The following is a 15,961-nucleotide window of genomic DNA, read 5'->3' on the forward strand; positions in this document are numbered from 1 at the left end:
TACTCATAACTCAGAGCAAGCAAGGTCCTCTCTTCACTCATTCCATGGGCACTGCCATTTTGAAACGTTTGTGCAGGCTCAGGATACCAAGCAAGAACACCAACTGTCAAGATGACTTAGCCCACCTTGTCGGCCTTGTCAGAACACTTTCGCACATTATAACCTTGCAGGGGGAACAAGAAGTTCATATAACTTTTCCTAACAAATAAGAACCAGCACATCTCCCCACATGAATATGGGCAGGGATGATGCACCAGTTCTCCTTTAGCCATGATGAATGCAGAGTACAGGACATGAAAAGCATACTTCCTTACTTTCACATAATGTAGCGGTTCCCAAACCGTGCACCACAGCAGCTTAGGGTTCCGAAGTGCACTCACAGGATGTCCCCAGTTGCCCCTTCTGCTGGCTCTCCCAGGTGCTGCCATCTTGGGCCTCACAGAATCTCACAATATCCATGGCAGCAACAAAATCTTGCAAATTTTGAGCGCTGCTATCTTGGATTCCACGAGATTTGGGTGCAGCCATCTTGGATCTCATGAGATTTGGGCACCACCTTCTTGGATCCCGCAAGGTTTTATGAGGTCCAAGATGGTGGCACCTGGCTGAGCTGGGACGAAGACGCGACATAGGTACCGTGACCCCAGTCAGTTTGGGAACGACTGACATGTATATCAGAATCCACACACAACATGGAAAGATCATAGGAATTTGTTGTAGGCCTACCTAACTATCTACCTTTTGTCACTTCTCATCTTCTCTCCCTTTCCTTGTTGATTCTCTAATTCTACATCTCCACCTCTTGCATTCCACCCCTCCTCATTGCTCCCTTCCTTTGTTTCCAACTTGAGTTGATTCTTTTCATCAGGCAACCATATGATGGTATTTCCTTCTCTTTCAGGCCTTACAGTACCAGAGGCTCAAAGTGCAGTGATTAACATCTCAGTGCTGGATGCTTCCAACCTCCTCGCCAAAGAACCCGAGTCCAAGAGAGCACTATATGACGTGATCTTTCTGGTTACAGAACTACCACGCCATGGGACCCTGTCTGTCCCTGATGGACCGGTCGATAAAAAGCATCCCTACTTCCTACAGTCTGACCTCATTGCAGGTGGCTTGGAATATTCCCACCATGGGTCTGGGACCCTTAACGATCATTTCAGATTTCGTGCCTGGCTCCGGCACAGGGCCGTGCAGTCGATTCAGCCCCCACAAAAAGAAGAGGAGCCTGTCATTTCTGAAACATTCAACATCACTGTGAGTGACAGCAATGAAATGCCACCCCGGTTGGTCAGCCAACAACAATTTCTACAAGTCCTCCACGGTTCCCCTGTGATGCTTTCCCAAGAACATTTAAATGTCGTAGATCCTGACAGCTCCCCTGAAGAAATCAAATATGACATCCTTTCTGCAACGTCTATTGGTTTTGTGACCAACATACACGACAAGCAGGCAGCTGTAACCCAGTTTACTCAAGCCGACATCAATACAGGGCGTTTAATGTTCATCGCCAATGGAAGTGGTTTACCTGGAACACTAGACCTTACCATCTCTGATGGGCACAATCCACCTATCTTCACATCACTGGAAATCATGGTTCTTCCAGCTACCACATGGGCAACTGATCAGACACCCTTAGAGATCCCACAGGACTTAAACATGGCCTCATTGTCCCAGGAGCACCTTCTAGGGAGTTCCAGCCAAGGAGTGCCAAATACTCTCTATAGACTTATCAGGGATCCAAGGTTTGGCGAGGTTAGGGTCAATCAAAAGCCTGTGAGTGAATTTTCACAGAAACAAGTGGACAATGGAGAAGTGACCTTTACTTTTACAGAATTAATCTCTCCCAAAGATGAATTTCAGTTTCTGGCCATCTCAGAAGGTGTTAATATCACAGGCTTTGTAAATGTAACAGTCAAGGCCCTGGTCACAACCCAGCAAGATGTTCTTTGGCCAAGGGGAATGACCATCCAACTCGACACTGGCATCCTGGATGCCAGTGAACTGGCCAACAGGACCAAGAGTGTTCCTGTCTTCAAAATCCTCAGAGAACCCCAAGGGAGCCGTTTTGTGAAAGTCTCCAGCAACGACAGAAACCAACCTGTCTCCATCGACGCCTTCACCCAGCATGACCTGGAGACAGGACTGGTTGGATTGGAGGTCTTGGAAATGGAAGATTCCAAGCAACGTCTCCATCAGGACAGTTTCCTATTTGAGTTGGTGGCTGAAGGAGTACCCCCAGCCATGGAGTTAATGGCATTTACCACTGAGACCTTCAATTCCTCGACACCTTATGGTGCAACGCTGCTCAAAGTGCCCAGCCTTCATGATAGGAACCAGAGCCCCACACCCCAAAGTGTGACCCCCATTTCCCAAACTGTTACAAGCAGCCTACGTGAATCAGAAAATCCAAGCCATAATTCTAGCAAGCTGCATGTGCTTCCAACAGCATGGCAGGACCACGGGCTGTCAACCAGCGCCTCTCCAACAGAAAAGGGCGCGCTCCTTGGTTTCATTGAAGCCAATATGTTCAGCATCATCCTTCCCATCTGCCTCATCCTCTTGCTTCTGGCGTTGATCCTGCCCTTGCTGTTCTACCTCCACAAACGTAACAAGACTGGGAAACACGACGTCCAGGGGACGCCCCCCAAGTATAAGAATGGGACTGTGGTAGACCAGGAAACGTTCAGGAAGACGGATCCAAACCAAGGCATTCCTTTGATGACGGTCAACACACTGGAAGCCAAAGAAGCAGGATCTGACTCAAAAGGAGTAGGTCCTGGAGGACAGCAAGATCCAGAGCTGCTCCAGTACTGTAGGACATCCAATCCAGCTTTGAAAAACAGCCAGTACTGGGTTTGAGAGTGGAGACATAGACACTAAACAACATGACTGGGTAGAGTGCCATGATCTTTTCTTATGGTTCCTTTCTCCTTGTCTTCCTTCTCCTCACCACCCTCTTTGCTGATATATACAAGGCAGTCCCTGGGATACAAGCAGATCACTATATGGACCTAAATCTTCTTGGATTCAGTTCTGGTTTCCCTAAAGACACTGTCCCATCAGTAGGGAAATCTCTTGCGCAAAACACATGAATCCTTACAGGGCGACATGCATGTGTGTGCCATGAATCTGAGGGAGCATAGCAAAAGTACTGAATATGGTTTGTCCTGAGAATCAAAGCATTCTCTTTTCTGGGAAAGGAAGAACAAAAGAAAGAAATCATGTTTCTAGCCCTCATGTTCACGGAGATATGATGTGGCAGTGTGAAAGAGACAGAGCCCAAGTGGGGAGGGGTGGAGCTTCAGTGCCTTGCATAACTTCTCTCCACAACTAGCAAAACCCAAATGAATTAAGAATAACAACTATTGCAGAATAAATTGTGCAAATGGAGAGTCCTGGAAATTTGCATAATTTATGCATATTGCATAATCCCCCCCCCCCCCCCCGTACACACAGCTCTGAATCTTTGGTATCTTCAAAGCTGGATGACTCCCAAAGATGAGTAAGACATGCAGTTTACTGGGCAAAACCAGGAAGCTTGTAGGACTTTTATTTTTCCCAAGAAAATATTTGGACATCTATGCAATTCAATATCAGGTGCAGTTGAACTAAGTACTAGAGGGCACTTGGGTAGTTGTTGCAACAAGCAAACGTTGAGCTATTCTAGAATATGTTGGGTCATTCTGAATCATTCGTTCCAGCCCATGGCAGGAGTTTCCCTCTTGTCAAGATTTCCGCAGCCATTTCCCAAAGTCTGGAGAACTGAGAGCAACTGATGATGTCCAAAAGGAGACGAAACCAAGTCCTCCTCAGCCAGTCAGGCAAAAGAAGGCACTGGCTGGTGTTTGGGGTTGGAAAAATTCCCCTGCCAAGGAAAACTGAAACAGTCACTACTACCCTTTTCAGGGGGTGGGGGGGGAAAGAAGAAGTCAGCAGTCATTTATGTCTCTCTCCAGAGAACTTCCAGATGTTTCATAAGATAGGTGAATGGCATTTTCTCTCTCTCTCTCTCTTACTTTGCACCACAGGTAGAAGGGACTGAACAATGGCAGAATTTGGGGGAGAGAGAGCTGATCCTCTGCAATTGGGAAGAGGGCAACATGCAGGGCCGGTGCTATCATTAGGCCAACTAAGCAGCTGTCAGTACTAAGGGGCCAGTACTGACCTTTGAGGGACACTGTTTTATCCAGAATAGGTTTTTTTTAACCCATGTCAAAAATGCAACTGACAATTTGTATATATATTTTTATTTTAAGATAAATGCCACAACAGTGCTACAGAATATAATTAATTATAAAGTTTTAGGGGGGAAATGGGGGGTGCAAGTAATTAGCCTTACCTGGGGCTCAAAATCCCCTGGCACCGGCCCTGAGTATATGCAAGAATATAAAATGCATTAGCTAAAAACAGGGAAACTGTTCTTCTTCCACTGACTTCTCATCTATTTGAAGCCAGGGAGAAGCAGGAGGAGAGCAAAGAGGCTGGCCCTCTACCACTTTGCTCAGCCTCATCTCTGGGTTGGTCCTGGAACCTTTCTCGGTCCTCTCAACAGGCTCAGCCTTCAACCAGGTAGCCCTGAACTGCAGGGTGCAGCAACCCAGCCCACTGCCTTTGAACAGCTCACCTGAGGATGTGTCTGGCTACAGCAACCCCACCTGGCTGCCAAAGCCAACAGCCCTGGCTCCTCCTCCTCTCAGGAGGAGGTGAAACAGAAGGTGTTGCAACATCATCATGCTCTGTGAGCCTGCCCTCCTTGGCAAGCAAATGGCAGCCAATGATGGGGAGCAGCTTGGAGTGCAAGCAGATTACAGTGCTATGTGCTTGACTGCATAGGAGTGGGGAGGGGGCTGGAAAGGAGAAGTCAAGAAACTACTGTACTATTTTTGGCAACCGCCTTGCATCTCCAGTAATGTAGAATTTTAGCCAGTTTAGGTGTGGGCACTGTGTAGACCCCTCTAGGATGTGCCATTCTTTTGTGTTGAGCAAAACAACTCCCTTATCCTTTTCCCTTGTGGAGTTTTAAGGAAGGGGAGGCAAGCAGCATCTTACCCTATTCTGCCCAAGCTTGCTCAGGATTAAACTTGCTTCTGCCTTCCAATGTCCATTCTTTAAGGTTAGCCAAGAAATAAATTCTCCAGCAGGGCTCTCAGTAGCCTGCTAATGTCACAAGTAGAGTTTCCAGGTTGACTGCATCCGAAAAACTGAGGTGGAGCCTAGCGAAGTTTCAAGTCTGCCAACTTCAGAAAGGGGGGGGGGGGGTCTGGTAGATGGACAGCGCTCAGTGATAAAAGATCAGAGCCCAGTACTGGCCTCCAAATGGCCTGAGTTTAGCATTTGCTGCCTGTCTGTCTAGAGAAGGGGGGGAAAAAGCTGGGGAAACTGTCATTTTTCACATACTGGTGGCTCTAATCACATAGTCTCAAAAGGTTTAAAAAGGCAAAGGACCAGATTCTTCCTTTCCATCTCAGTCTCCAGTACCAGCTCACCACATAAGAACATAACATAAGAACATAAGAACTGCCCCACTGGATCAGGCCATAGGCCCATCTAGTCCAGCTTCCTGTATCTCACAGCGGCCCACCAAATGCCCCAGGGAACACACCAGATACCAGGGAGCACACCTTTCTACCACTGCAAACATCTAAGGATAGGAATAGGAAGCAGGTTCCAGGCCACCAGTCGTACAACCGATGCCTATTAATTTCTTTTCATCCTACTCCTAGGTAATCCTAGAGCAGCGATTTTCAACCAATGTGCTGCAGCTCACAGGCATGCCAGGAAAGATTCACAGGTGTGCCATTGGAGTTTGGAGCACAGCAGTTGAAAATAGGTAAAAAAAAGACTCTTCTGGGTTCTACAAATTGTCCCAATACAGACAGTTTCCCTAGAAAAAGAGCTGCAGAACCCAAAAGGGTCTCCCAGAAGTGACATCCCAAGAGTTGAAGACCATAGAGGTCAGCTTGCCATGAGAATGTTGAAAATCACTGCTCCAGAGCATTAGATGTTATGCATTTGCTTTCTCAGTGCCCACTGGACACTGCTTACTTCCACTGCTTTAGTCTGTAACCAATACGCATCCTTTGAACACATGGAGAATCCGAGCCTGGAAGACGAGGAAGGGGCTGCCCATGTAGCAATAACCATGTTGAAAGCTACACCTAAGTTGTGGATGGTTGAAAAAAACCCAGACACATTCTATAAAATGTTGCTTCACTCTGATTGGATAATTTATAACAAGGTGACCAACTTTGTAAAAAAAAATGTCAAAATAAAACAAGTTATTTTTAAAGGGCATGGTCATGTGGAAATTTTTGGACAGGGGGAAAAGTTGTGTTTAAGGAGAAGAAAACAGCAACTGTTACCCTGCACATTCCTGATCTCGTCTGATCTCGGAAGCTAAGCAGAGTCAGGCCTGGTTAGTACTTGGATGGGAGACCACCTGGGAATACCGGGTGCTGTAGGCTTATACCATAGTCTGTCGAGACTGAAGGTTGCCAACCAAGGAGAAGAAAAAGAAAATCTTAAGTACTGTTACTTTTCTGGGTTTCGTTGTCCCACCATACAAAAATGCCCAATTCTTTCAAGAAAAAAGCCTGGAGGTGCAACCCACAGCAGGTTGGGGAGGCAGACTGAAAGGTGGATTCCAGCCATCTCTGGTGTATCTGGGGCAGATTCTAGGACAGTTAGTTCTCACTATTTGCTCGGATTGGGCTCCTGGAAACCATAGTGGATAGCGCCTTTGCACATAATGAACAATCCTATGGTTCTGAACATCCTATCCTATAATCCTACAGGATCAATGGGGTTAGGTGCAGGGGCTTAGGGGAGAGGATTACCTTACCTGTACTGCTTCTGCTTCCTCCAGCTGCTTTAAAGGCTCCATACTGGTCATGGGCACCATTTTGAAGGTCCCTGCTGCACTCAGGAAGCCAGCAAAGACCTTCTGGAGGCAGCAGGGATCCTCAAAATGATGCCCATGGCCAGTTCACAGCCCCTCTGAAGCTTCCCTCAGGCGCTGGTCATGGGCATCATTTTGAACATCTCTGCAGCCTTCAGGAAGCCACCAGAGACCTTGGGAAGGCTGCCAAGCTGTTTAGATCACGGGTATCCAAGAACAGTATCGTGGGACACATGAGATAGGTGGCAGTTCTGCCCCTCGCAGATAGGCAAAACACCAAACACCAGAACACTACAAAACACCACAAAACACCAGAACCAGGGGACATCCACGAAAGTTGAGTGTTGGGAGAGTTAGAACAGACAGAAGAAAATATTTCTTTACCCAGCGTGTAATTAGTTTGTGGAACTCTTTGCCACAAGAAGTAGTTATGGCATCTTGCCTGGATGCCTTTAAGAGGGGACTGGACAAATTTCTGGAGGAGAAGTTCATTACCAGTTATAAGTCATAGTAGGTATGTGCAAGCTCTTGGTTTTAGAGGCAAGCTGCTTAAAGGTTTTAGAGGCAAGGGGAGGGCACCAGGCCCAGTGGTGTCACTAAGGAGGTTTGGGGGGTGCGGGCCGCACCGGGTGACGCGCACTGGGGGGGTGATGTGCACTGGGGGGGTGAAGCGCTAAAATTGCGGTGGTTAGGAGTAACCCCATCATGTTATATACCATCGGATGTGGAATTTCCAGCAAAACCCAATGCAAAAAACCAGAGTGAAATATCTCCTTTCTATCAAAAGTTATGACCAAAACACCGGAGAACAAAAACTGCATGGAGCCCTATGGAAAGTAAAATCAAGCCGTATCGTGTGTTTACTCGCGAGTAGGCAAACTTGCCTTAGTCCACCCGAAAGGGCAGGCTGAGAGGAATCCAACGACACCAGAATGATCCTGAACCAATGAATGTATCCCAAAAAAAACACCCGAGAAGGATGTCCCTCCCTCCAAGCTGGCGAATGTATTGAGCCCTATGGAAAGCAAAACTAAGCCACATGGTTGCGTTTACTCATAAGTAAGCAAATGTGCCTTTGCTCCTGGGCAGGTCAGGCAAAGGGAAATGTGAGGCCGCCAGAATGGTTCTGATTTGATGTAACTGGAACTCAACAAATGCTCCAGAAGGCAGCCCCCCCCCCCCCATAAAAAGAATGAAACAGAGGCTTGACAGGGTAAGGTGAATTTTTTTCTGTTTTAGGCTGCAATCCTATCCACTTTCCTGGGAGTAAGCCCCACTGACTATAATGGGACTTACTTCTGAGTAGACAGACATAGGTTTGGGCTCTCAGACTTGTAAAGCCAGGTGGGTCCTGATAATGATATGCTTGAAATATAAAAACTTAAATTGAACTGGGTACTGGGTAGGGGTGAAAATCTTACTGATTCTTTTTGGGTGGGGCGTTATTGCAGGCAGGCTACATAGAAAATTCACTTGGTGGAACATGGCTGGCTTCCTCTTATTTAATTATTTGTTTTACTTTAATTATTTATAACTATTTTAATTTGCTTTGTGATGGGTTCTGTCATTCTAAAAAGATTGTCATTCTTAAAAGTGGGTCCTAGTGCTAAAAATTTGAGAACTGCTCCAATAAGATGTTAGTAAGTTGACACCCTGGGGGGAGGTGACACCACTAATGACCAAAATCACTAAAATCACAGTTTGTAAAAATAATACCATCATGTTATATATCAATCAACGTGTAATTTCATGCAGAATGCAATGAAACAAACTGTGTTGAAATATCTTTATTTTATCAAAAGGTAGAGCCAAAAAACCAGTGGGGGTGGGGCGATAGTAGATCACCACGCCCACCACCTGGAGTGTTGCCCCACCCACTGCATGGGGGTGATGCGCTGGCCTCCTGCACCGGGTGACGTGAACTCTAGGGACGCCACTGACCAGGCCACAGGTTGTGTCTGTTGTCTTGTGAGCTCCCTCAGGCATTTGGTGGGCCACTGTGAGATACAGGAAGCTGGACTAGATGGGCCTTTGGCCTGATCCAGCGGGGCTCTTCTTATGTTCTTATATGCAAATTCGCAGGTAGCAATTTTGCCTATGAAGAGAACTGACTGTAATTCTGGAGGGAACAGAGGCCTCCACTGGCCTTATGAATGGCTGGGCCTGACAGCGCATTCAAGAGGTTTCTGACAAATAGGCAGAAAGGACCTTGTAGAAAACAATGAGGGGGAAAAAGAATGAAGGTATCATAAAAAGGCAAAAGCTTCAAAAAGAAAAAAATAACCACACGTGTAAATAACAAACAGCAGTGGTAGTCAACAAGCCAAAGCCTTTTGCCCCGTGAACATTTTTTAGAAGGTTACTGGAGCATAGCTCAAATTCTTGCAGTGCACATCAGCCAAAGGCTGGGACGTGGGAGCAACATCAGTCACGCAGTTGGCAGTGCTTGGATTCAAGAAGTCAGGGCTAGAATTCCCCAGGGAAAAAAACATGCGCGCAAACACACATTTGTGCAAGCTCTGTAACATCATCCCAGAATCTTACAGTCATCAAATGAGGAACATGCATGCATGAACCAAATGTGCAGCAGTCCAATATAATGATGTGCACGCATGGGGGGAACTGGGTCATAAAATCAACTGGCAGGAAGAGGAGGGTTTGCAAGGGACAGTGGTAGACCACCTCAATCAGCCTCACAGATGGGCTGGCAGCAATGAACCCTTTCCCTAACCTTCTAAATGCCCCCCCCCCCAGAAAACCCACACAAACTGTAAACTGCTCCATTAACCGCCCCCCCCCACCATAGCACCCTCCAGTGGCTATTTTTTGCCCCCAAAAATGTAAAAACTTGACTAGTTAATTTGGTTTTCAGAGCATTCTCTTTTATTTGTGACAAGAAATTTCTGACATTCTATTCCAGAACAGGTTGTGGTGCTGAACCCTGATGAACCCGACTTCAGATGAAGTTCTGTCCCCATTCCTTTATTAAGGTAAAGGAAATGCAAATAAATGTCACCAAAGGAGAAAGACGAGCTGGACAAGATGAGAAATAACACTGAATCCCTTCAGCTTGTGCTCATCGACCTCCGGCACTGCCCAAGGCAAACAGCCTTATGGTCAGGGATGCGCTCCCGTCACTGGGCCGAGTCACAAGTCAAGTCACGAGTCAGCGACCCCGCAACTCGAATAGAGTCACGGGTCCTAGCGGGCACCATCGTAACTGAACATGCAGAAAATTTTGAGTCATTTTGAATCGAGTCATGAATCATTTTGGGAAATGAGTCAAGTCGTGGGCCAAAAAAACTTATGCCTTATTCCTCCCCTCAACCTCCCCAGCCCCCACCTCCTGGAACCATCTACCTTCCTCCCACCACATCTGCTGCTGCCACCATCAATCTGAAGGGGCCAACTTCCAGACCACCCACAAGGTCAAAAAATGAGCAAGCACACACACACACACAGAACTCTAGAAAGGGACTCAAGTCTATTCAAGTCATGCCTCTTTTCCAAGTCACAGACCTCGAGTCGCAAGTGGAGTTAGAGTCAGTGAAGTCCGTGACTCCAGTCAACTCAAGTCACCAAAAACAACATTTTTCACAACTCAAGTTGAGTCATTTTGAGTCTTGTCCCATCCCTGCTTATGGCTAAGGTTGCCAGCCCTCTAGGATTGCCCTGCAGTCTCCAGGAATCATCCTTGATCTCCAGGTGACTACAGCAAGCAATCCTGGGGATTTTAACAGGGACCTCTTGGCTTAATGCCATATTGGAAAAATAAAAATTCAGGAATTGCTGCAATCAGAACTGGCAGCCATAATTATGGCACCACAGCACTCCAGAGCCTTCTTTTGGCCCACTCCTTAATTCACCACCATCTTGCCCCTAAAACTAATTAAGGCAGTCACCTCAAATGGCAGCTATGCAGAAAATATCAGCCTTGACCACACCTCTTCTTCCTCCCTGCATTTGAAAAGGAAGGGGAAAGGGAGAAAAAGAAGAAGTGTGGAAATGAGGAGAGTAATGGGCTGTAGCAGGGGCCAGCAATAACCTAAAGCCTGTGGGCCGGATCAGGCTTGCCATCCAGGTCATCCAGCCTGCACAGAGCTCAACTTGGGAGGCAAAATCTGCCACCCAATTTGCCACACACCAGACAGGGAACAGCAGAGCTACCTGCCCAGACTCACAGAGTTCCTGTGCCACATGGCCATTCCCTGTCTGGTGTGCTGCAAATTGGGTGGGAAGCTTCACCTCTCAAGCCAAGCTCCATGCTGCTGCTTCTGGGAGCTCAGCAACCTATAAGTTTGGCACTGTCGTGACGGCATCATTGCTGAACATCATTGCCAAATGTCCAGTCCCCAAAAGTTGCCAACCCCTGGGCTAGAGAGTCACCAATGCTCTAGCTTGCCCACCAATTTCCTCTCCTCCACACTTCCTCCTCTGCTCCATTTCCCTGTTCCTTTTCTAATCCAAGGAGCAGGAGAAGGAGGAATGGCAGGCTGGGGCACCATCAGGTAAGAGGAAGCAGAATTTGTTGCATCTTCTGAAGCACTGGGAAGGCTTTGGCCAGACCTGAGAAGTGCCTGCAATTAGAAGTGCCTGCAATTAATGGACAAATTCCTCTTTGTCCATTAGCAAGATCTGGTTCCCAAACCCCACCACCTGGACACTGCAACTAAGTCACAATAGCATGAAGATTAGTGAACAAAGGTTTAGCCTGTGTGCTGAAACGCACAAGATGTATGCCATTATGCAATCTGCTTCCCACACTCCTTAGACTCATGTGCATTTGAGAATCAATGCTGCTAATTTCCTCTTTCTGAGGCTAATGACAAAAGAACTGGGTGGGAAATGCTGAGACACAAACTGTGGGGAGAAAGAGTGAGACATTGGCAGGGCGTGCTCCAAAACAGGGTCCAGCAGGTCAACTGCACAATGGATAGTTTATGTCCTGGTGCCAACATCCTCCAGACATCACAAGCATGATAGCAAAGTTTGAGCAGCAGAGAGGAAAAAGGATCATCACCTTCCTCTCCTCTTCTAAGAGGGCACCCGCTTACTCAGTACCAGATCACACAACCCATATGAACCTCACCAAAATTTAAGATCTTCATCGAAGCCCATGCCCAAGGTTTCAGTTGAGCTAGTGGTTCCCAGTCTCTGTGCTGTAGCACCCAAGGGCACCCCATCAAAGTCACAAGTGCATCACAGGATGTCCCAGTGGCCTCTTCCTAGCTCTCCTTCCTAGCTTCCTTCCTAGCTTCCTAGCATGAACTTGGATCAAGATGGCAGCGACCAGGTGAGCCGTGAAGATCACTACGAAAGGAGGACGCCAAGACCATGGTGAGTTTGGGAGCTGCTGCTAAACTGAATCCTGAACTGGCAGAAGGGTACAGAGAGAAGCCAAGCCAGACTGCAATGAGGAAATTGTAATGGGAAAAGTGAAAATGAGAAGCCCAGCAGATCAGGATTATGAAAGCCTGAAGATTTTCCTCCTGCTTTGCATCCTGGAGATCTGAATCTAAGCACCATCAGCTACCTTCATACAACACAGCCTGCCCCACTCCTTCACAGTATACAATGTTCAGGTTCATTAGCACTCCTTTATGGTATGCTGGAAGTGGACTTTGATCTCACTAACAAAAAGAAAGGAGCTGTCCCAGAGGTCTGGAAATCCCAGCAGGTGAACAACATCTTTTGTCTCTGGCTTCCTCCAAACCATGCCAAAGAAGTCACCTGTTCCTGAGTACAATGGCATGCCAGGGAGGGGGTGGGCCTAGAAAGAACCACAAGGTGTGCTTTGTTCTCCTAAGAAAAGTTTACATGATCTTCAGTGGGAAATAAAATTTTTTAAAGAAACATGTATTTTTTTTCCACTTTGCTAGTATCTTCTGAAGAGCAGACATGTAACCAGCAACAGTGATCCAGGAGAGGGCACTAACAGGTGGTTTAAAGCTGTTACCATCAGATAAGTGTAGAAGTAGTGGCAACAGTCCAGATTAATAATTCAACCCAGCAAACACACCTCCCTTGAGTGACAAAGGTCATGGTGCTGTACTTCCTGATCTCACTGCTCGCTGACAATAATCATATGCTTGGCAGCTCGCCCACTACCCCACTGGGGTGTCCAAATGATGTGTTGAAAGACAGTGTGGCCCAACTGTTACATCTGGAGCTGAGTTCAAATCTCATCTTAAGCCAGCTGGCAAATCAGTAGATCTCAGCTCTAGTTCACACTTGCTGAAACGAGAATAGCAATAGGCTACCTGAATAAAACAAGGAAACTAAAGAAATATATGGCACCGGTCATCGTCAGTGCTGTGGCAATAAATTCTGACTGCAAGAGCACATGGTGACGCACCTCCATAGCCACACCCACCCAGCCATGCCCCATCAAGGTTATACAGCAAAAAAACTCACCTTGAAATTTCTTCATTAGAATGTTTTCTTTAACTGCCACTTCTTTCTGCTTTTGAAATTTCTTATACTTCATTTAAAAGTCTAGTTCAGTTCATCCCAGATTCAGTAGTTTTAAATGTAAGCAAACTGAAAAAATGAACATAAAAAATAACCCAGAAAACTATATTAACAGTCAAGTCTATGCATGTTTGCTCAGCCCCATAGTGTTCAGTAGGACTTCCTCCTAGGTAAATTTGCATAGGGTTGTGGCCTTAGGCAGCAATCCTATTCATAATTACCCAGGGGTAAGCCCCACTGACTAAAATGAAACTTACATCTATCTGAGTAGGCATGCATTGGGCTGTGCTGTTGGTCACTTAACCACTATGCTACACCACCTCTCAAGCCAAGCCCGCTCTAGGTGCCAATTCATTTGTAACCAAAGGGGGGGGGCAGAAAGCACATGGAAGTTAATTGTGGTCACTGCTGGGAGAGACTGGACAGGCTTCCAGAATGTTCTTCTCTGTTCCTTAGATTCCCAGGTTCCGGGTCCAAAACCAGCTCTGGAGATAGATTCATTTACAAAATCAGGAGCCCAAGCTTATGTGGAGATCCTGCCCCGTGCATGCTGGCTCTTAGGTTACTGCCTGTCGACCAAACAGTTCCTTCTGCCTCATAGTGGCGGTTCGGGGGGGGGGCAAAAGCCCCAGGCACCACGCCTGTGGGACCTGTAGGGGTGGCAGCACCATGCCCATCATGCTGCCACCTCCACCTGCGCTCCAGAGCCCTTCCAAAAGCCGGGAAGGCCCTACACTGCATCCCCAAGAACTCCGAAAGCCTTCTGAGGTCTCCATTAAACAGTACTTTCAGTTCGTCAGAAAACTGGAAACACTGTTTAATCGTGCTCTGGGGCCTCAGAAGGTTTTTGGAATGCCCGGGGACATTGTGCAAGGCTACGTACCGCAGGTAAGCCTTCGCTCCAGTAGAGGCGTCACATGGCCTGAAAGACAAGAGAGGTAAACACTTTTGACTGCCGAGATCTGGAAGCAACCCAGCCGAAGGGGCCCACGTGGCAAGATGAACAGGGCTGGGGCAGGAACCAAAGAGAATTGGAACTTTTTCATTCCTGAACTTCTTTAGGACCAACCAGCAACACAGGACATTCCCCCCAAGACAGTTGGCTTCTGTCAATGTCTCAAATGAGCGACTTTGTGAGAATTTTAATTCAGGAATGATTTGGGGGGAGCGGGAAAGCAGCAGGGGATGGAGCTGCATCAGGAATAAAATAAAACATCTATCAATAGCGGGGCTCTTTGTTTTCCTTATTTACTGTCAGCATTTTTCAGCTGTGGATTCCCCTTTCAACTTAGCACAGCGGAAGTTCCTATAGTGGTGCACCCTTTGACCCACAGCAGCTATGTAAGCCTATGGGTTCCAATGGTTACAGAGATGCACATGCTTGTGTTTTGTTTTTTTTAAACAGGTGCTTGAGCATGAGGAATGCAAAGAGAATGAGAAATTGTGGGATGGTTTGACCATTCCACAGGCCTCCTGGGAGGGCTCTTGCAGCTCCGTTGGCATGACCTGCACCGTGTTGCCCAAGACACCTTTGGGTCTGCCGCAGTGGTGCCATACCCAGGGTGCTGGAGGCCTGGGACCAAGCCCTGCATTGGTGTGCACCAGCAGAGGGCAACAGCAATGAGAGCAGCTCCTCCCATCCTGCCCACCAGTCGTTGGAAGCATCACCAACACTGTGATGACACAGGGGTCTCTCAGGTTGGTCGCCTTTGTAGATGGGGTGCTGGTTGTGGCGACCACATCAGGCTTTGGACCAACTCATGCCATTTCTGCCACAGTACTGGGCAAGGAAGGTATCAGGGATTGATCTGCCCGCTTGGGGACTGTGATGAGCACAGGTCCTCAGCCCGTGCCTGAAGCCATCCCTGTTCAGCAGACTATCCAAACAACACATCTCCCCTCCCACTGGCTAACAGCTTAGCTAATGACTCAGCCAGGCCCCAAAACTCTCCATTTGTCAGGTCTTGGCAAAGATCAGGCTCTTGGGGAAAGCTGACTGTTCGTCCAAGCGGGCCAGAAACAGGCGCATAATGAGACTCCGGCTGGGTCAAGGTCCAGCAGCTTAAACAACACCCTCACACCAGTGAGAAGTGCTCAGCCTGGCAAGAAAATTCTGAGGCTAGACATTTCTATATGACCCGGTTCCCTGGGATTGGCCCTTGGGGGTTCAGGTGGCCGGAGGCTCACTCCGGTAGGAACTGCAGCCTTGATGGCAGTTTGAAACCACCAAATTGAGTCCACTGGGCTTGCAAAGGAAGAAAAGCACTAGTGGCATGTGGATTGGTTGGGGGGGGGGGTTTCAAGAAAGCACCTTCCACCAGTAGGGATTCCTCTGCTGCTAATCCAGGACCATCTGCCCAAGCGGATTGTGCCTCTGGGCCAGATCGATCCACCTCCCTCTCTGCTACCAGTACCAGCACTATTGATCATATGTAGCATTTGCGTGTTCACCGCACTCTCACACGTATTAGCTCGCTGCAATACTTACAACAGCTCAAGGATTATTATCCCCATACTGCAGCTGAAGCTAAGAGTGGCTTGCCTGAGGCAGCCTAAGGTGTAGTTCATGTAGGACTGCTGAGAGATGGC

At 47.5% G+C, this 15,961-nt stretch overlaps 1 protein-coding gene and 1 pseudogene across 1 annotated transcript in view; both read left to right on the plus strand.

The window, feature by feature from the left end:
* The window catches only part of CSPG4 (chondroitin sulfate proteoglycan 4), a 111,346-nt gene extending 105,054 nt beyond the window's left edge, over nt 1-6,292 (plus strand). The window contains exon 10 of the mRNA XM_066635916.1: nt 902-6,292. Coding sequence (XP_066492013.1) covers nt 902-2,862 — 1,961 coding nt within the window. The 3' untranslated portion in view covers nt 2,863-6,292. The remainder of the gene's footprint in view (nt 1-901) is intronic.
* A 55-nt stretch (nt 6,293-6,347) lies between these two features.
* Nucleotides 6,348-6,467, plus strand: LOC136659528 (5S ribosomal RNA; annotated as a pseudogene).
* Nucleotides 6,468-15,961: the final 9,494 nt, after the last annotated feature.

The sequence above is a fragment of the Tiliqua scincoides genome, chromosome 8, assembly GCF_035046505.1.
Source record: "Tiliqua scincoides isolate rTilSci1 chromosome 8, rTilSci1.hap2, whole genome shotgun sequence".
Lineage (NCBI taxonomy): Eukaryota > Metazoa > Chordata > Lepidosauria > Squamata > Scincidae > Tiliqua > Tiliqua scincoides.